At 38.6% G+C, this 22,669-nt stretch overlaps 1 protein-coding gene across 1 annotated transcript in view; it reads left to right on the top strand.

Annotated features, from left to right (window-relative positions):
• The window catches only part of PTPRD (protein tyrosine phosphatase receptor type D), a 438,191-nt gene that overhangs the window by 160,354 nt on the left and 255,168 nt on the right, over nucleotides 1-22,669 (top strand). Inside the window, exon 3 of the mRNA XM_068423460.1 lies at nucleotides 20,833-20,978. Within this exon, the coding sequence (XP_068279561.1) occupies nucleotides 20,833-20,978 (146 nt within the window). The remainder of the gene's footprint in view (nucleotides 1-20,832; nucleotides 20,979-22,669) is intronic.

The following is a 22,669-nucleotide window of genomic DNA, read 5'->3' as shown; positions in this document are numbered from 1 at the left end:
GCATGAAATATCCAGGGTTGCATTTCTTTTATTACTCTGTGTGTTTAGTTTTTGTAGCAGTCACTTAAGCACTCAGTTCTGTCATGTTCGTTTTAAACATTCATCTGATCTTGGGAGAAAGATAGCTGCTCCTGGAAGTAAATGTCTGGATATTGGAGGTAACTCTATGAATTTTTTATCTGTTCTTCATTGTTTATTCACACGAAACTGTGCACACCTGCATACTTTCATTGCCTTTTTATTTCTTTTAGAAAAGAGGTTAATTTAGTCAGTCTTGAAAGGTCACAGTGAAACAGTATGTGGGGAAGAGCATGAACATTTTCAGATAACAATGATGCAGACAATTGGCTCTGGCTCCACAGTGCAAGATCCAATATTTATTCTATTTGCAGTGTTTAGCAATTAAAATTACTCGGTCATAGCCATCCCACCTTTTAACAGTGTAATGCCTTAGTCATTGAACTAATTTCATACTCCTTTGCTGTGGTGCAGAGGAATTACCTGCAAACAAGATAAGAAAGAAATTGAGGGCATGGTGGAAACATTCACTGTCATGTGATCAGAAAGCTTAACAAATAAGTCCTGACTTCCATCGGAAAGGACTTACATTCTCAGATCTGGGAGAACAGGGGAGGCTCAAGATGGGAATCGGATAAAGAATTCAGTTCCACATAGTATAAAGAGAAAACATGCTGGTGGATTGTGAAAGAAATTTGACATTCAAGTGTTACAGGAAATTTGAACTTGAAAGTTACCAATATGGAAAGATTTACACACATACACAAAATCTCATTTTGATAGTGACAAGGCAAAAAATGTATTTGTAACGGATTGCAGAATCAAGGGAGTTCAGTGTGTGTAAAGCAGTATGGATTGGTATGGGATTTTTTGTGAGAAATTATAAGGAAGGTGAAAAGTTTGGTGTGTCAATACTTTTGCCATTTCTGAAGTTGCTGTTCTTAATTGTGACTGTACAGTTGTGCTCTGGCTACCTTAACCATTAGGCAGACAGGATGACCTGATTGCCTGTGTAAGTCCCAATCCCTCTGCAAGGTCCATGTAGTTACTTTGATACCTTCTTGAGGGATCTGTGGCTAACAGTTAACTGTGCTGCCTCACCTAAATTAAAACTGACTAGAACCTGTGTAAGTGACTGCAGTTACAGGAGTGACTGCAGTATAGGTAAACTCAAAGGTGAGGGATGCTTTTGACACTATTTGAAGAGTTGGGATTTTATTTTCTGTGCTATAAGTATGTGCATGTGTAGGTTAGTCTTCTGCACTCAGAAGCAAAAACATTCTTTAGTTTGCATTTTGCTTGCTGTGGTAAGTCTTATAGTCAGGCGTTATAAGTTTTATTTTTTTTTAAATGTCTGGTAATTTGTAACCTTATTCTCAAAGCATGATAATGTCCAAGAAATAACAGCAATTCTTAATTACGGAAAGTGAAGTGTTTCTTTGTAAAATTAAACTACCTCAGATTTTGTTTTTCCTTGTATTTCTTCCTTAAGAACAAACTGGTCCTATAGGCACTATATTCATTTCTTCATTCTTAGCATCTACATATACCTGCATATAAGTCTTTGTCTATAGGAAGGGACAGTTGTGAACATCCTACTACTCTTGTACTAGTAGAAGGGGACAACAGTAGAAAAGCCAGTACACCAAATAAGTTTCCAGAACTCTCAAAATAAAACAGAAAACACAGGATTAGTTCATAATGTTTCTAGCTTCTGATATCAAGTAGAATGTCACAGGTTAGAGTTCCTCGACCAATACAGGCTCCTGTATTGGGAAGAGTGAGAACTATACTTCTTTTAACTCTGCCCAGCAGATGTATTCCTGTACACCAGTGTAGAGCTAATTAAATAAGCACAGCAAAAGACCTGTCATATCTGTTGATGTTATGCCACAGTCTGATACAAAAGGTCAACATGTACATATGAACATACCATACTACTGTCTATTGAGGAGGGAGAAAGCACACAAAAAATTTAAATCTTGTATTCTTCATCATTAACTGTGTTGCTGGGATTAAGGCCAAACACATAAAAAATAATACATCTGGTACTCCAGTGGGCTTTGCTTTGCTGATTTCCATCTCTGTCAGTAATAATTTTATATTGATTCTTTTCCCTACTTCCCTTTTGCTTTGGTACCCTATATTGCATTATATTGTATTATTACAATGAAGGGCACAGGTAGGAATAATGAAAACAAAAACTTCAATGACTTTTATGTTTTCTGGAGTTTTTTTAAAGCTGTCAACTTTGAGAGAGATTTGGCATTAGAAGTGAAATCATCAAAATATAACTTCTAAATATTTATTGCTAACTCTAATTAGAATTTTTTCCAGTCGGGTGTGCCAGCTTTTGACGCGGTGATATGCAAAAATTATTGAACCTGCAGAAGCTGCTTTTCCAAAGGCATTCAGTGAAGGGACAATACACATAGTAGTTGATTCTTGTGATTTATGAGCAATACAGTAATTCATTCAAGAGGTTTTACTATTATTCTATACAGTGCATTGCATGTTAAGGAACACAAAGCCTAAATTACAACTTTCCAGACAGACCTTGGGAGCAAGCAACTTTTATACATACTAAAGCCAAAGCTTTCAAACATTTTTCATTTTTAATAAACTTATGTGACTGACTGGCTATATATTCATATATAGATCTTATTTTTACTTAAATTCTTACTTAAATCTTAAATAGACCTGAAATTCATATTGGTTTGGGTTATGCCTCTGTATTGGGGTCAAAACCAGCATTTCTGCTTCTCTTTCACTTTTAAGCATTTTTTTTTTTTCCAATAAATGAGCCATGTTTTCAGCTTGTTTCTTATTCCTGTCTTTCCGCAGCCCAGTTCCTCTTGTGTTTGAATATTTGAGGTCAGCTATTGTGTGTTCTTTTTGGTGAATTACTATATTCTTTGTATCCCCAGCTTCATTAGTCTAATCTCATATGAAATTTGTTAATAGTTCCAGTTTTGTTGTGAGAAATATATTTCTGGTTGTCTTCTTATATCCAGAAGGAAAAAACGGAGAAAAATCAGGAAGTTTGGAACAATGCAGATTTTACCCTACTTTTGTATGATTCCTGTGAGCAGATTGTAGCTTTGATGATGCAGTACAATGATCTATTACGAGATGTTTTTTACATTTTGAATATGCCATTGAGATTCAGACATATAGAAATTTGAGTTCATAGACAGCAAACCCAGGTTCTCAATTCTGTTCAGGAAGCATTCAGCCATTTTAAAGCATACTTTCAAGGGGTTGCTAAAGCCTGATGTGTAAAATGCAGTTTTCCTAAATTTCTGATTTCTGAACATGCATATCACTTAGATGTAAATATATCTATACATATTTAGTGTTATATAAATTAATATTTTAAGTGAATATTACAATTAACGTGGCTGCATAATGAAAAAACTCAATTCTATTATTTAAATGGAAACACAGAATATTAATTATACACCTTGGAATCTGAATTGTGATGCAGGGTGATATATTTTGCAGAAATATATTATTATATTTTCACAGAAGAGAACCGCTTTCAGTACATATCTCTCAGTGTCAAAATGAGCAGTTCTTATTCCGTACACTTGTGCAATGTAAGCTGATTTCCTTAGAGAAAAATGTTAATTAAACCAACATTTTGCAATACTGATATGCAGAGGACTGCAGTTTTCAAAGACTAATAGCGTTGCCAAATAGCTACCAGTTTTCACTGACACTCTAAAGATTTGAGTGTAGTTTGCTTGTTTGTTTTTCTTTCCTTCGCCCTAATACAAGTGTCATCCTTGTTATAAGTAAATAGGGCTTAAACTGGAACATTTTTCAGCCCTCTCATTCAGTGCATGAGCACAAGTCTCTACACAAATTTTGTAAATATAGTGACAGTAACCACTATAATACTCCTCCCTATGTTTTGCGACATATGTGAGCAGCATAATCCTGGAAGTAAGGAAATTGAGACATGGAGGTTAAGTAATTTCCCTGAAGCTAGACATCATGCAATTAACAGAGATGGGATTAGAATTACAAAGTTTTGGCTCTCAGCCCTCTCTTCTGTCCAGTAGCTAACTGTCACTTTCCGTGCTTTTGACTTCCAGTTGTCTCTCCTGAGACCAAACTTCAGTGAATTTGTTTTCTGAATCTTCTTACTACTTAGATATGAACTGAGAAGGGAACCATGACCTTTTGTTTTTATAATAATTGAAAAGAACATATTTGCCTGTGAAAGAAAAATGGGGAGTGCAATCCTTATTGGTAGTTATATTTCAGTAATTTTTACTTTTATTTTAAAGATGGGGCTGAGTTGTGCTTTCCAATTATGATGGAGGTTTCAGAGTGAAAATCTCTATGACAGGGCAAACATAAATTAGTTTTTTTTAAGAAAGAAGGCTTGTGTCCTACAAAACTCTTGCAAGCAAGTATTTTGTAATCTTCTAAAACACCACATGTGCCTTAAAACCAGTAGACTGGACGAAATCATATAAAGTATTGCAAGTACTTAGTGTCAAATCACTAACATGAAAATGTATTTCAGACCCTGCTAAGATGACCTCTGCACATCAGTATTTCAGTGATACAGTCATCGTCCCAATTCATGGAGCATCCTTCACTGTAAAAATATAATCACTGCACAGATAAGGCATAACGTAAAGCCAAGGTGAATTAACTTTGTTGATTCTGTGTTGCCTGCACTGACTCTCTCAGGACCACACACCTGAACTGTTCTAGACATTTCCTGTTTGGTCTCTTTAGCTTGGTCTCCGAACAGCTGTGGATTGAGCATAAGAGAAGGATGATGCATGAGAGGACAGTAAGAATGGAATGATAGTCCCTGTGTTGATTTTCTCAAGTTAGGATAAAGCAGAATTGTGATATTTCTTGGGAATTCCTTCTAAGGGACATGACCAAACAAAAGTGAGGCTCTTCACAATCTGTATGATGTACTACATTAATAAAAATCACTTGGCAGTGCTTTTAACTTTGACACTGTAAATAACCTGTATGAATGAAACAAAATAATTTGTCTTCTTCAATTGAATAACAGAAATGATTTGTATTCAATGGCAAAAGAAGCTGGAAAATGCTAGTGTAAGATTTCCTCTTACAGCATGGTATCTGACCACACATAAGACTCTTATCCCTCTTTCACCCTGAATTTGTCATTATGTCCCCCTTTAAATAGCATGCACTTGACTGAATGTCAGTTCTAAGTAGTTCTTGATATCTCTTTTTTTTTAAAGAAGAATAAATTTATGTTAAAGAGAGAAAAATGGAAGACGTCATTGGTGAGATATAGGTGAGAGAGGTGTAAGCTAGACATAGCACTGTGGGCCAGGATTATCTATTTAGGTGTATTTTTAATCACTGAAAATTATATTAAAGTCACTTAAATAACAAGAATAAACACTCAAGATTCTTGTAAAGCAAGTGCAATGCTACAGCAACATACAAGGTATCAAATAATTGTACTCCAGTGATTTTTGGTAATAGATTGCAGAACATCATTGTATGAAGTGCTGTCACATATCAGAATTAAAGCAGAAATGAACTTCACAGAATCACAGAATCACAGAATCAGTCAGGTTGGAAGAACCTCTGGGATCATGGAGTCCAACCGTTGCCCTGACACCACCCTGTCAACTAGACCATGGCACTAAGTGCCATGTCCAGTCTTTTCTTAAACACATCCAGAGATGGTGACTCCACTACCTCCCTGGGCAGCCCGTTCCAATGTCTAATAACCCTTCCTGAAAAGAAACTCTTCCTAATGTCCAACTTGTAGTAATTAGAGGTTTACCTTTATGTGGTGATATGTTTCTTTTGATTATGTTTCTACTATTTAATTGAATTTTTGATCTAGTTACAACTTTGTTGTGCATACCTTTATCTAGGGTTTTAGTTCTAACGTTCTTGGATGTATTCTATGTAATATACTTCAAATTTCTTCCGGCATAACTATTGGAGAGGAGTTAGAGCAATATAGCTCCTGTAGAAGGAATTCATAGAGAAGATGCAGTTCTAACTACAAAAATGCACGTTAGGAGTAGTATTTTTTGCATATTTGCAGTGCATTCTCCTTACTGACAACAAAATGTGACTTGTAGGAGTTTGCATTCCCAGCAAGAGCTATACACAGTAGGACACTTGTGTGGTACCGAGAACACACATTATCAAAAATTCTGCCAGTGTAAATACATTCTAATCAGTGCTTTTATATCTGCATACCCATATCCCAGAACAGGCTGCTTGTACTATGTTAACCATACTGATGTATCTTAAGTAACTTGTAGGCAAAGAACTGGGAAAATCCACTGGGGCCTGTAGTCACTGAATCTTTTTAAATACCTATAAACAGTTTTCTGACCTCGTTTATGAATGTCTGCTTATGCATCAGTAATGTATCACCTTACAGGCCACACTAACCTGTCTTCTAGTATAGCTGAAGCTGGGCTGCATTGAATAGCTCTCACAGCATTGCTGGTAAGACGAACGTATATTCTCTCTACTTGGTTGGACATCTACTTTAGGTTTCATATAATTGATTATTGAAGGCAAATGGTAAATGTTGTTCTACAACTGATAGAGAGACAGCTGTTTGTCAAGTTCCAGGATGAAGTAGTTCTAACCTGGTAAGAAAGAAAGAAAGATTTATGAGTCTCTACTAACTAGTATTTTTGTATTTTATAGCAAGCTTAATGATATAGTCTTTTCATTAACCAGTTTAGCTCAATAAATTACGCTTATGTTAAGTCATGCCATCTCTTAATGCTGGTTTGCAAGTAGAAAGTCATCTTAAAACCCTTAATGCAACTGTATATGTTCATATGAACTGTAAGATTTTATTAGATACATGCACACATTTGTCCCAAGAAACAACACATTGCCCCTCAGCAGTTTAATAGTTTAACCCAACAAAGAAAGAGGTATAAACTATGTGTTTACCACCAGGACAGGGTATGACTCTGTCCAGAGTGCTTAAAAAGAGGAGAATATATAAACCACCTTGTCACTAAATTCAAGGTCAGTTACTGTGTTTGAGACAGATTTGATGAATCTAAAGATCACCTTCATACACCCAAGGAACAGATTTGGTATATTCCTCATCTGTTGGGGATGAAGGCTGGGGACTAGTATTTGGCCAAGGGCTTAGTCCCTAAGCTAAGCCTCCTTGCCTTATCTGGAAACAGAAGTGGAAATGGAAGGTCTTTTGGTTTTGGTAACTGCAATAGAAAGATTGAGTGACTTCAAATTTTCTTTCACCCATGTCCTTATAAACTTTGATAACGTATGTATTTTGAGTTTTATAATTTTTTCTTACTTTTATCTTCAGCTAGCTTGAGCTAGGGATGATTTTACAGTAAGTGGACAACATTAAGGCATTTCACCCATATAGGCATGATGTACAGAAGGCTAGGATCTTAGGTCACTTTCACAGAGCATAATAGCAGATTTTAACAGAATGCTTTTCCCCTTTGATGTGCTGGCCAGTTGAGGTATTGGTAACAAGTCAGTTTGCCTCTAGTGTTGGAAAAGGAAGATGATACTTAGATGAAAATAGGTCACGTGGTCTGTTCTCAGGCAGAATTTTGTTAATTTATGTTCTGCTTGAACAAGAGTAAGGAGAATTTGCTTATATAGGTGCCTTGTCAAGTATTAACACTGAACCATGTTTAGTATATAGAGTTTGGTTTCTTTCCTCTTTCAGTCACTCTTACCATTAGATAGGTGATTTTACTTTCACAGTTGCTAATCAGGAATCTGCTCTGTGTATAAATGGCCAAGTATGCTTTTTGTTGTGTTTAGATAAATAAAAAATTAGTGGAAGCTTCACTCATTTGTTAAAGTGGTCAAATTTTATTGTTCCTAGTTTTAACAGCTGTATTTTGAGGGTTTTCCTAAGACTGAAACACCAATAAAGGCCACCTCTCTAGTCATAACCCAATACTCTTAGTCACTAATTGAAACTCTTACCTGTAGTATCTCGTCATTCCCTTTTTTCTCTTAGAGCAAAACTCCTCTGGAAAGAGATCAGCTTGGCTGGCATTTTAAGATCCACTGCTTTCACTTTGCACATTGAAAAGGAGTGTCAGCTCTCAGTTACCAAATAATTCATATGCAGTCTGCAGACATTAAAATTTGAAAAAGAAACAGTAGAGAGCTTTAAAGCCAAATTTCCTTTCATTAAATTAGTGAATATGACAAGGTTATGTAATGTTCCTGGGGGATGAAGTGGTGCACATCACCAACCTTTTAGATTCAAGAGCCTTTATGCTTTTCATTTGCTGCTGGAAGAAGGCTTAGTACTGGATTAACTAGCAAGTTCCTCCTTCTAACTCAGGTAGATTAAGCCCCACCCAGATTTTACATATACTATATGTGATAAATACTAGGTATACATGCAAGCTTATACCTATTTTGTTTTGTATTGTACATTTGAACACATGTGCTGGTGTATAGCGTAAACGCATATGTGCAGTTGGGTTAAATTTACAGTGTTGGAATTCCTGCAGGAATGGGAAAGAGAAAAAGAGAATTCTTGCCCTCCTGTATATTTACTGCATACTGGGTACTTAATGCTATGCCTACATCTTTCAGTGCACAGGTTAATCAAATATTAGAACCGAGCATCCTAATTCCCTTTTCTTAAACTAGCATAAACCAGAATTCTTGTGTAGAAACAACAAGAGACACTGGACTAAATAAGGGGAGATTTAGAAACAAAAGTGTAAAACTGTTTCATTTTCTGTAGTGATATTTCACAGAATCACAGAATAGCTGGGGTTGGAAGGGACCTCTGGAGATTGCCTAGTCCAACCCCCTGCCAAAGCAGGTTCACCTAGAGCACATTGCACAGGGTTGCATCCAAGCAGGTTTTGAATACATCCAGAGAAAGAGACTCCAGAGCCTCCCTGGGCAGCCTGTTCTAGTGCTCTGTCACCCTCAAAGTAAAGAAGTTTTTCCTCATATTTAGACAGAACATCCCACATTTCAGTTTGTGCCCATTGCCTCTTGTCGGGTAGCTGGGCAGCACTGAGAAGAGTCTGACCTCATCCTCTTGACACCTGCCCCTAAGGTATTTGTAAGTATTAATAAGATCCCCTCTCAGTCTTCTCTTCCCCAAGCTAAACAGACCCAGCTCTTATCCTCTCCTTGTAAGAGAGATGCTCCAGTACTCTGATCGTCTTTGTAGCCCTCCGCTGGACTCTCTTCATTAGTTCCTTGTATTTCTCGAAATAAGGGGCTCAGAACTGGACACAGTAGTCCTGATGTGGCCTCACTAGGGCAGTGTACAGGGGGATGATAACCTCCCTCAGCCTGCTGGCCACACTCTATTTCATGAACCCCAGGATACCATTGGCCTTCTTGGCCACAAGGGCACATTGCTGTCTCATGGTGAATTTGTTGTCCACCAGGATTCTAGGTCCTTCTCCGCAGAGCTGCTTACCAGGAGATCAACCCCCAACCTGTACTGGTGCGTGGGGTTATTCCTCCCTAGGTGCAGGACCCTACACTTGCCTTTGTTGAATTTTATTAGGTTCCAGTCCATCTAACTCTCTAACCTGTCCATGTCTTGCTGAATGGCAGCACATCCTTCTAGTGTATTGGCCACTCCTCCCAGTTCTGTGTCATCAGCAAACTTGCTGAGTGTACACTCTGTCCCTTCATCCAGGTCACTGATGAAGAAGTTGAACAGGACTGGACCCAGTACTGACACCTGGGGAACACCACTAGCTACAGGCCTCCAACTAGACTCAGTGCTGCTGATCACGACCCTCTGAGCTCTGCCATTCAGCCAGTTCTCAATCCACCTCACTGTCTAGTCGTCTAACCCACACTTCCTGAGCTTTCCTATGAGGGTGTTATGTGAGACAGTGTCAAAAGCCTTGCTGAAGTCAAGGTATACAACATCCACTGCTTTCTACTCATCTACCCAGCCAGTCATGTCATCATAGAAGTCTATCAGACTGGTCAAGCATGATTTCCCCTTTGTGCATCCACGTTGACTACTCCTGATAACCTTCTTTTCCTCCACATGCTTAGAAATGACATCCAGAATGAGCTGCTCCATCGCCTTTCCAGGGATGGAGATGAGGTTGACCAGCCTATAGTTTTCTGGGTCCTCCTTCTTGCCCTTTTTGAAGACTGGGATGACATTGGCTTTCCTCCAGTCCTCAGGCACTCCTCCTTTTCATCATGACCTTTCAAAGATGAAAACCTTTAAAAGAAGGCTCAAGTTTGTAGTGAAGGTAATGGGTGTGTAGCACTGACAGGTAAAGCTGTGTATACAGCTTGGGGGTTGAAGGCAAGAGGAGATGGGGATGGGAGTAGGTCTGGCTTCGGGATCCTTCTCCTTTGTTCTGATCATTGAGGAGGCCAACTCCAATGGCCAGTCAGCCCTGGCCTCCTGTTAGGCTTAGCGCAATAGCGCTTGCTGAGGCAGTAGTTAATGGCTGGTCTCAGTTTTACAGTAAATGTCCTAATAATTTGTCATGAACCAACTTAAATTGTTATCAGGTTGCCTGAAACAGTGTTAATAGAAAAAGCACAGCAATAAATTCTTCAGCTTCATCCCGCTTAGGGTGTAAATGTGTTGGTCTGTAGTTTTAATAAAAGGCTTTTTTACAGTTTTTCACATAGGTTCTTCGTATTTGTGAAAGCCTTTTTTTTTCTCCCAGTTATTATAAACTGTAAATGAGTATGAGAGTGTGGCGGGGTGATGTTACTTGGCAAATAGATGTCTGCTGCTGTCTGTGTTGGTTTTTATTCGTCCCATGACCCTAGGGCTCAGATAATGTCTGTCACTAAAAAAGCATGCATAACCCACGACGAAATGAGCTGGTACCAAGGTTTGCACAGCCTAGAGGTACAAATTAGGAATGTGGCATTTTAACATTAGAACTTCTGGAGAATGTAACCTACCTATTCTGCTTGTAAGGCCTTCCTTGTAAGTATGTAATTTGATTTTGTATTTCAGGGAAGAATAAATCCAATGGCCAGCCTAGTTAACTGACACTGTGCATTGCAGAAAATTTGAAAACATAAACATAGGCTTGACTTGTAATATTTTCCTTGAGAGATCAAGAAGTGACAATCTGAAAGGCTACAACCTTACTGGCATCACAGAGACACGGTGGGATGGCTCTGATGACTGGAGCGTTGGAATGGAGGGATACAGTCTTTTTAGGAAGGACAGGCAGGGGAGACGACGAAGAGGTGTTGCCCTCTATGTCAATGACCAGCTGGAGTGCATGGAGCTCTGCCTGGGGATGGAGGAGGAGCTGACAGAAAGCTTATGGGTCAGGATTAAAGGGCGGGCAGGGACAGGAGACATTATAGTGGGTGTCTGCTACCAGCTACCCAACCAGGAAGATCAAGTGGATGAGGCCCTCCACAGACAGATAGATGTAGCCTCACGTTCACAGGCCCTGGTCCTCTTGAGGAACTTCAGCCACCCTGACATCTGTTGGAAAAACAACACAGCTGTGAACAAGCAGTCCAGAAGGTTCCTGGAATGCGTGGATGACAACTTCCTTCTCCAAGTGACAGAGGAGCCGACGAAGAGAGGTGCCATGCTGGACCTTGTTCTCACCAACAAGGAGAGACTGGTGGGGGATGTGAAGCTCAAGGGCAGCCTTGGCTGCAGCGACCATGAAATGTTGGAGTTCAAGATCCTTAGGGCAGCAAAGAGGGTGTGCAGCCAGCTCACCACCTTGGATTTCAGGAGAGCAGACTTTGACCTCTTCAGGGGCCTGCTTGGGAGAGTCCCTTGGGATAAAGCCCTGGAGGGAAGCGGGGACGAAGAAAGCTGGTTAGTATTCAAGGACCACCTCCTCCAGGCTCAGGAGCAATGCATCCCGACAAAGAGGAATTCAGGCAAAAATGCCAGGACGCCTGCATGGATGAACAAGGAGCTTCTGGATAAACTCAGGCACAAGAAGAAAGCCTACAGAGGGTAGAAGCAAGGACAGGTAGCCTGGGAGGAATACAGGGAAATTGTCAGAGCAGCCAGGGAGCACATTCGGAAAGCTAAAGCCCTGATAAAATTAAATTTGGCCAGGGATGTCAAGGGCAACAAGAAATGCTTCTATAGGTATGTCACTGATAAAAGGAAGACTAGGGGAAATGTGGGCCCTCTCCGGAAGGAAACGGGACACCAGGTTACCCAAGATATGGAGAAGGCTGAGGTACTCAATGACTTTCTTGCTTCAGTCTTCACCGACAAGTACTCCAGCCTCACCACCCCAGTCACAGAAGGCAGAGGCAGGGACTGGGAGAATGAAGAACCGCCCACTGTAGGAGAAGATCAGGTTCGAGACCATCTAAGGAACCTGAAGGTGCACAAGTCCATGGGACCTGATGAAGCGCATCCACGGGTCCTGAGGGAACTGGTGGATGAAATTGCTAAGCCGCTATCCATCATTGTTGAAAAGTTGTGGCAGTCTGGTGAAGTTCCCACTGACTGGAAAAGGGGAAACATAACCCCCATTTTCAAGAAGGGGAAAAAGGAAGACCTGGGGAACTATAGGCCAGTCAGTCTCACCTCTGTTCCTGGCAAGATCACGGAGCAGATCCTCCTGGAATCTATACTGAGGCACATGGAAAACAAGGAGGTGATTGGTGACAGCCAACATGGCTTCACTAAGGGCAAATAATGTCTGACAAATTTAATGGCCTTCTGCGACAGGGTTACAGCCCTAGTGGATAGGGGAAGAGCAACTGATGTCATCTACCTGGACTTGTGCAAAGCATTTGACACTGTCCTGCACGACATCCTTGTCTCTAAATTGGAGAGACATGGACTTGACGGATGCACCACTCGGTAGATAAAGAATTGGCTGGATGGTCGCACTATAAGTGTTGTGGTCAACGGCTCGATGTCCAAGTGGAGACCAGTGACGAGTGGCATTTCTCAGGGGTCGGTATTGGGACCGGTGCTGTTTAACATCTTTCTCAGCAACATGGACAGTGGGATTGAGTGCGCCCTCGGCAAGTTTGCCAATGACACCAAGCTGTGTGGTGCGGTCAACACACTAGAGGGAAGGGATGCCATCCAGAGGGACCTTGACAGGCTTGAGAGGTGGGCCTGTGTGAACCGCATGAAGTTCAACAAAGCCATGTGCAAGGTCCTGCATGTGGGTCGGTTCAATCCCAAGCACAAATACAGGCTGGGCGGAGAATGGATTGAGAGCAGCCCCGAGGAGAAGGACTTGGGGGTGATGGTTGATGAGAAGCTCAACATGAGCCGACAGTGTGTGCTTGCAGCCCGGAAGGCCAACCGTATCCTGGGCTGCATCACAAGAAGCATGGCCAGTAGGTCGAGGGAGGTGATTCTGCCCCTCTAGTCCTCTCTCGTGAGACCCCACCTGGAGTACTACGTTCAGCTCTGGGGCCCCCAATGTATGAAGGACATGGAGCTGTTGGAGTGAGTCCAGTGGAGGGCCACGAAGATGACGAGAGGGCTGGAGCACCTCTCCTATGAAGACAGACTGAGAGAGTTGGGGTTGTTCAGCCTGGAGAAGAGAAGGCTCTGGGGAGAACTAGCAGCCTTTCAGTACCTGAAGGGGTCCTACTGGAAAGCTGGAGATGGACTTTCCAGAAGGACAGGTAGTGATAGGACGAGGGGCAATGGTTTTAAAGTGAAAGAGGGTAGATTTATATTAGATATTAGGAAGAAATTCTTTCCTGTGAGGGTGGTGAGACGCTGGAACAGGTTGCCCAGAGAAGTTCTGTGGATGACCCCTCCCTGGCAGTGTTCAAGGCCAGGCTGGATGAGGCTTTGAGCAACCTGGTCTAGAGGAAAGGTGTCCCTGCCTGTGGCAGGGGGGGTTGGAACTAGATGATCTTTAAGGTTGCTTCCAACTCAAACCATTCTATGATTCTGTGCTATGATTCTATGATTCTTTTTTTGAGCCACTTACTAAATTTGTAGGGTGGGTATGCTGTGGCTGATTGAAGGCTGGGGAACTGGAGATGAGTGCTAAATTGGAAAAAAAACCAACAACCCCCGCAAAAAAACCCAGACATTTTTTGACATAATTGTTTCTTCTGAATGTTTTTGTTTTTAGAAGAATGCAAGTAGCAGGCAGAAGGTGGGGAGAGAAACATTTTTATTATATTATAAAGATTTTATGAGCATTGTTGTAGGGACTGGGTTTTTAAGAGGATTTTGTGATGCCTGTAAAGTGAAATAGTTTACTTTCCTTCACCCAGGATTTTGGGAAACCTGTGTTTGTACCTGCAAATAATTTTTGTGAACCAAATGGATCAAGGTCCTCAGCTGGAACTAGTTGGCATAGCTGGATTGCATTTAGTATTTCAAAGAGGAAAAACTGGTAATTTTCATTCACAGGATAATAAAACTATTCAGCTGCTCAGTTTATGACGGCATTTGAAGATTGCGTTGTTGCTATTCTTCTTGCTGAACGGTGTAAGGATGATGCAGTTTTAAGATGTTTGCAGTGAGAAAGAGGAAAATTTCACCAGCTTGTGACTGACAGACAAGAGCCTTTAGGAACATAAGAGTTGGAAACTGGGATTTCTTTACGCAGGTTTCATGAATACAAATTGTCACTCATCCTTATAGAAATAAAAAACTAATTAACTTTCTTACATAGCCAATTTGCAGGTCCACTGTAAGTGCAGGTTATAATTAAGGCAAAACAATAGCTCATAACAATGATCAGTGTAACTGATGTCACAAATTATGATTAATGAGTAAATTAGCAGTGAATGCTGTAAATGAGTGTGCTTTGAAAATTCTTTTTAATAAATAAATGAGCACAAAAAGCTTTTCTGTTAAATATTATGTATATATAATAGAGTTTTTAGTATATTAACTCCTAGAGGAATTGTGAAAAGAAGAGTAACTCATGTAGTTTGTAATGTATCTGTACAGTATCAGGCTGAGATTACATGCAACGTTTGCCTATTTGTTCATTTTTACCAGGATAGGAGCCTTCACCATGATTGAATGTGAACTAGTTTATGGCCTGTTTACTTGGAATATATAGCAGTTCCTGATAAGTCAGTGGGAGGCAGTGAATATTTCAAAGTGGGATGTGGGGTGAATAAAGGATATTTCTATTATTCTTTTGGTTTTTTTTTTCTTTTTCTTTTTTTCACTCCATGTAGGAATTTTCTGAGTATATCATTTGGTATGGAAAGAATGACTTCACAATTTATAACTAGGAATGACTCCAGTCATATACCCCACTGAAACTTGATGTCACTAGGCCAGTAAGACATAGGGGCTCTACTCTAAGTGACAGTGATTCTTGTGAAGGCATGTGTGCAGTATCTCAAAGTGCAGGGGCACCTGTCAGGCCACATTGTTTACTCTGTGCTCAATCTGCATTTCTGAGTGTCAGATGGAAAGGTTCCATGGGAACAGTTGTGACTGTATCATTTTCCAGCTTTTATTGCTACAAAACAAGTCTTTACAACCAAAAAGTTACTGTAATTTTTCAGGAGTCTCCTGAAACATCAGTATATGTTAATTTACAAGTAAATGGGGCATTTGAAAGAAGCATCTTAGCATGTTTAATTTTTTCTGATGTCGTTACTTTATTCACACTTGCTATGGATGCTGACAAAGGATATGATAAGATATGATTTTTAGAAATTTTTATTCTGATTTCAGAAACTTTTTCATATTTCAAGCATGTGATAATGTTTAATCATAAGTTGAATTATGGTGTACTAGGAACTTCTGTACACTCCAACTAAAGGGTCTAGAAACAGAAATACATTAAGGTCTGCATTCTGCATGTATCTTGTCCATAGTAGGACCACATGCTGAGCTTGCTATACTTGGGCTGCAGACACCCCATTAGCTCTCACTTTACCTTCAAAGAAGATGAAGTCTTATCCTCATCTTCGTCTCTTAATTAGAGGAGTTATGTCCATAAAAATTTCTCTACACAAAAATAGCTCTCAGTAGCTGTGGAAAAAGGGGTCAGAACTACTACTTGCAAAAACATTTTGTCAGACGCTATGTGAGTGCAGAGGAAAAGTATTGCATGTCCTCAAAGCACAGCACATAGTATAGAACAGTAAAATTGAAACAGTTAGAGAATTCTGTAACATGATGTAATATGAATTAGTTAATTCTATTCAATACTTCAGAATTGTACTTAAACTTACAAAAGACAATGTGGAAGTGCAAAAGAGAAGAAAGAGATGTTTTATACTCATGCAAAGCTATGAAAATATCCCAATCCAAGTGAGTTATTTTAGTGTAATTTTATAAATACCTTTTATGGAGTCCCAATATGCAAAAAAGGACAGCTTCTTTCTGGATAGTGGTAAACCATCTCTGTTTCAGAAGTTCCTGTGCCCCCTGAGGGTAGAGCCTGACTGCTTGTTGAAGCAGCAGCCCAACTTCTACGGCTTTAAACTCCTTAAAACAAACAAATTGAAGCTCAGTATATTTAAGGTGAGCTAGTAATAAATTCAATTTTCCTTCATATATTAGAGTATAATTTGCAGTAGTTCAATACTTGTCACTTGAACTTCTTAGGAGTCCCAGCAAGAAATGCATAATAAGCAGCAGAGGGTGGGAACCCTCAGGCCTTGGACGACAAAGCTTGTGGTACTCTCCCTAAGTCCAAGTTATGGAAGTCTTCTGCTGTAAAATTTTTTCCTTGGCAACATTCAGTATCGGCACAAATATCTGAGTAGACGCTGATAGATAAACAAGCTGAAACAAAAAAACTTGTGTTGTTTGCGTTTAATAGCCAATATTGCTGCAATTTTGATGATGCCTACAGGAGAGTTCAAGTCAGAAATATGAGGTGCTGATTTTAACTAAATTTTACTTTTGTTATTTTAATTACACTTCTGTTATTTTAATTGCGGCTTTATTGAAATGTGACCAAGTAGAGTTTCAAAAGTGCTGAAAGGCTGTGATATCATAGTTGGTAACATATTACGTCTGATTTTTTTGGCAGATTTGATTGCACTGGAAGGTTCCCATATAGATTGTTGCTGTGCTTAATGGAGTGTGCTGCAGAGAGTTTTTGTTGGAATCTGCGCTGCTGTTGTTAAGGGAGATTGAAAATAGTTGTCAGTTCTCAATCAAAATTGCCCTTATGTTAATAAGCACAACTGTGTGTGCAGTGTAATTGTGTTTGCTATCAGAGTGCCTAGCAGCTTAGGTCAGAATCAGTGTCAAGGAACTGACAACATTAATTGTGGAGATAATTTGTGTCAAACCTTAATTAATAACCTTTATAAAGATAAAGGCAACAAATGCTACTTTTCATTTTTGGTTCTGTTGGGTTATGATTTCACATAACCTTACAGTGATGATGGTCACTTTATATGTAACGAGATGAACATGTTGATTGAATAATGAAAAGAAAGATTGCATAATACCTGTCTTTCTCCATGGCTGGCTGGCTACTATCACCATTGTCTGAGCATCTCTTGGCCATAAGTCAGTTTATCCTCACAACACCTATTAAACATGCAGACATTATTATCCTTTTGATGAAGCTGCTGAGCCTGAAGCAGAGAATTTAACTGGTTTGCCAAATTAAATTTAATTTTATGAATTCAAAGTTGAACTGCTGAAAACAACCATTATATGCATTAGAATTCCTAAAGTGTACAGGACCTGTAAGTTTCCTGTTTCAGATAAAATTGTCTATGTTCTAATAATAGTTTACCTTTTCTGATACCATATGATATCTCAAAGATAACTGTCTTACTTTCAAGATTAGACACTGGAGAAGAGTTGTGGCAATGTTTTTTTACAGGAATTACTTATGCAAAAGGAAACTTTAACCAGCCACATACCTTATTTTTTCAGCTAGGTTATGGTCTAAGTGAAACACAAACATCATCACAATTATCTTCTATACTGGAATGTGGAGCTCTTTTATTGATGTAGAAAATAGCAGTCTTTACATACAATAATATGGTATTTACATACAACCTTAAAACCTTGTTTTTCTTGAAAAATGTCCACAAATAGGGAATTACATCATTATATAACAACTGCGCTTGTCTTTTGCCTCCAATGCTTTGTAGCAAGTGGTGTTAGTTAACAAACAACAGCTTTACTAATTGTCAATCCAACAAAAATTGATGTTGGACTGGGAAAATACTGTTCGTCAGCTACCTACCAAAGCCGTATTAGGTATTCAGCCCTATTTTTGCAACTCCGCTATAGAGATACAGCTCTGCAGAAGCTAGTAAGCACTTTTCATAAGGAGTCATTGCAGTTACAGTCCTTTACCAGGTTTGGCCCAGTCCTAGATGAAGAGATTGTCAGAAAACTGGTTTTACAGCAGCAATTTCTTCATCTAGGTAAATTGTCATGTGGTATAAATTAGTGCAAGCTCTCTTGTGTTTACCTGAACTGCACTAATGGAGAGTTTGTATCTGAGTGTCTGATAGGGAGTGAAGGGATTCCCTTCTTTGCTTGTAATTTTTCGTTGCATTTGTTTTGTTGTTTAAAAATCTTCAGTTCTCCTGGTCCCAAGACAGTTAGTGAAGTGTTGCAGGAATGAATGCACAGCATGGCTCTTAAATTGAGTTGCTTTCCCTCCTTGACCCTTGTAATGCATGGCAAAATTGGCAAATTTTCCAAAACAGACCTTGTCTCTGAGTAAGTAAGTTACTTTATTGCTGTTGAAATTATCAGTTGGGCAGTCACTGAATGTATGAGTGAGGCACAAATTTAGAATTTAAAGGCTGCCTATGAGCTACTATACATAGTTACTCTGTGCTAATGGACTTGCCCACACAGTGTTTTTCTTTTATTGTTTTTTCTTTCAACACTGAATTCACAAAATGTCAAAAAGAATAAAAAGAGAATGGCAGCGCATCATTTTTCACTTGATGGCACACAATCACAATTTGTGTCACAGCATATTGGCATATCAGATTCGGTCATGTCTCTTTACATGTCACAGTGCTGAGTTAATACATGCATAGAGAAGGATTCAAAGCTAGCAGTTTTGGTGAAACCCAGATGCTCTTCATCAGAATACATTTCTGTCTTTCCTGTGGTCCAGGCATAAAGCCTGTGATTTGGGAAAGGATTTTTAGTTTCTTTGCTCTAAGTGTGTTTTGTTTGCCGTGGTTTTGGCAATTTTTTGACATCAGAGAAGTTCTTTTGTAAGTTCCCCGTGGCAGCGATGGCACACTATTTTGCTCTGCTCAGATTTGCTGTTGCATTTGGTTTCGGGTACGTGTTCACTAGGCAAAATTAGTGCAGCAGATAGTTCAAGGACCATCAAGCATTCTGAAAAGTTGAGCAATAACAATTTTGACTGACATCTCTATTAAAGAAAAAAGCATGCAGATTTTCAGGAACATTATATTTTTACTGCATTTTTAAAAAAAATTTCTTTGTTACTGGTATGTTACACATTAGGGGTAGGGTAAAAAAGACTCATTTCATTTCGTAAACTTAGGACAATCTGCATACTCTCATATTTCATGTAGCAGCATAACAAAAACATTGAGTTTGTTTTATAATAATAACCACATCATATTTTCTCGGCATTTTAAATTATTTCAGGATTTCTTCCAGTGTTACATACACGCATATTTGTAGTCTGCTGGGTTTCTGACATTTAAATAAACATGCCGACAAGAAGTATTACCTGTGGAAAGACCAGTTCAGCAGAATAAGGGGTTAGACATAAGAAGTGAAGAGCAGCAACTTAGAAATTAAAACTAACAGTACAGGTACATAACTGTCAGAACTAAGAGAGGAAAGTGAAGAAGAGTGAAGAGGTTGAGCACAGAAAGGAGCTGACTGCTGGAAGTTGAAGTTGAGAGCAAAAATTAATTGCAACAGCTGCTATAGAGCAACTACATATAACAACTTGAAACTGAGTCAGACTATATAGCAAAGACCTGGATTTTTTATCATTTATTGACCCTAAGTGTTCATATCATTCAAATCAGCATCTTAAAGTGTATTGATCTCTAAAAATTTCTCTGCTAAGGAAGAAAATTATGTAAATCTTTACAGGAACTCTTCAACATTTCTATACTGTGGTTAGCCGTAATCTCATAGATTTTTATATTAAGTCTTTAGAAGTCATGTCTTGTGTTGGTGTAAGTTCGAAAGTTTTGTTCTACGGCAAGTCTGACAAATTAATTTTAGTTATGTTACAACAGAAATGGAAAGAAAATAATGAATTAAAATGCCTTTTCCTACTTTTAAAGTAATTTCTCCATTTCTCTCTCTTCTTCTGTAGTTACAAAAGTTGGATCTTTTTTCACTTCTTTCTGACAGGGTAGAATAATTTGGGAGTGAACAGGAGCTATATGTGAAACTATGCCCAATCATAAATCTCTCTTCTGTTACAGTCCTTTCTGCATGGATTCTTAATACATATAATACATAGTCATTTACCTCCACCACTGCAAATTACAAATGCTTTCTCCTAAACGACACTGATTTTAATGGCTCAAAGGTGGGAATCCTGTTTTCATGACATCCTGTGATCATGACATCAAGTCATGAATCATGGTCTTATTCCAGCTGATTGATGAGCTCATTTTGCAACAGAAGACAAATTGAATTTTTTATTTATAATTGTGATAAAATACAATGTGTGATCTTGCTATTCTGATGTTATTAGATTTCTGTTTTAATATAAATTTCACTAGTAAAATCTGTAAGTACTTTTCTGACGTTTTGGTTATATTTTTAATGCATTTTCTTGTAGGTGAATACTGTCACTACAGAAACAAAATATGTCCTTTTTTTCATTTTGAAATCTTGACATGGCTTATTTTTTATGTTTACTACTTAGATTAATTTTGGGTTTTTTTTGTTTGTTTCAGCACCACCAAAGTTTACAAGAACTCCTGTTGACCAGACAGGAGTTTCTGGAGGAGTTGCCTCATTTATCTGTCAAGCCACAGGAGACCCAAGACCTAAAATTGTCTGGAACAAAAAGGGAAAGAAAGTCAGCAATCAGAGATTTGAGGTATTAGGTCCATTGTTCTGTTCCTCTGAAAAACATTAATTCCAGCCTCTCTTCTAATCCCAATATGTGTGCTTTATTATCAGTGAATTAAGCAAAATAGCTATGACTGTCAGGGATGATTTAGCGGGAGCAGTCTCATGAAGTTTTTATTTTGCAAACTGGTTATGCATAGCACTATTAAAGAGAAAACTGCTACTGCTGTTTTCTAAACTAGCATGATCTAACTGGGGAGCCTTAGCATGCTTCTTTTCAGCCTACTATCTTTTACATGAAGGAGATGGGGGAAAATTATTTGACCAGTGATTGCTGTCCCCAGAGAACAAGCCTCCTCCTTTTTGACAGCGTGCATTGAACAGACTTAGGTTGCTACTGCTTCTGCTGCCACAATTGCTTACCACTGTTGCAGAGGGAGATTAAAGGGACGTTGTAGTTCCTGATACTGAAGAGAAAATGTAAAACTTATTTGCTTTTGATTCTTTTCTTAACAATAACCTAGGAAAAGGCCTTAGAGAAAGTTGTTTCCTCTCTCTCTCCACAACCTTCAATTAAAGGAAACAGTGAGGATAATCTGTTCAAAGGATACTGGTTATTTGGGGGAAATAAGAAAACAAACATTACTCCCTCTTTCAGTGGCAGGAACAATTAATATCAAATATGGATTGACCTTTAACATGAAGAAAAAAATTCAGAAAGTGGGAGAAGGCTTGTAGAATGAGTATCAAAACTGGCACTAAGACTCTATAATTTTCACTGTGTCTCTTCACTATTTTCAATGTGAAATAAGAGACTTCTGCATTAAGAAAACAGCTGTCTGGAAGATGACTAATTTGTGACATGCATTTTATGAGCAAATGATCTAAGATACACCTTTTAAAAGTTGACTGAATATTGATGTTTTGTGTGTTAATTTTTAGTAGTATTTGGGAATATTGCTTTCCCTGACTTTCAGATTAGATTTACGTCAGCAGAAAAGGATTGTATTTCTTGTATAAACTAAATTTTTTTTGTTCCTTTTTTGTTCAAAAAATGTTTAAAGCCGTTGGAATTTGTTCATTAACCAAACTAATTCTTTGCTTGTATATTTACTACAATGTGAGAAATAAAAGCATGAATTTAAATGTGACCTCCTAGTGCCCAGAAATGTTTGCACTTTGCAGAGCGTATGCAGAGGGATTGTAATTGGCTAGAGGGATTAAAGTAGAAATTTTATCATAAACTCCACACAATTTATCCCCTTCTGGTCACAAACTTTTAACTCAAGGTGAGTTCTAAACAGTGAAAGATTGGGCATGTACATCTTTACTGTGTTGATTCAGTTTTATTTTGCTATTTGTTGTGGTTTATCTGCTTCATATATTGTTTTCTATGTACCTATATACCTGGTTTTAGGGAGAATAAGCAAAAATAAAACAGTTTTATTTCCATAAAAAATATTTGAATGGAACAATAAAAAAATAATTTAAATGTTTTGAAAATACCTTTAGTGGACTATTGAACAAGCAATGTAGCCAAGTAAGATGGAATGTAATTCAAAGAAATAGAAAACACTTAACAAGTATTTTATCATTTTTATTATAACCACTGAGCAGAGAAATTGTAAAGTGTGCAGAGCACATCAATATTTTAAGCAGCTTTCCTTCCAGTCCAAAGTAAGGCCATTAATTCATACCATAGAATCCCTAAATAAGAAC

The sequence above is a fragment of the Nyctibius grandis genome, chromosome Z, assembly GCF_013368605.1.
Source record: "Nyctibius grandis isolate bNycGra1 chromosome Z, bNycGra1.pri, whole genome shotgun sequence".
In the NCBI taxonomy this organism is placed as follows: Eukaryota; Metazoa; Chordata; class Aves; order Nyctibiiformes; family Nyctibiidae; genus Nyctibius; species Nyctibius grandis.
The sequence above is the reverse complement of the archived record's forward strand: the minus strand, read 5'-3'. Positions and strand labels throughout refer to the sequence as shown.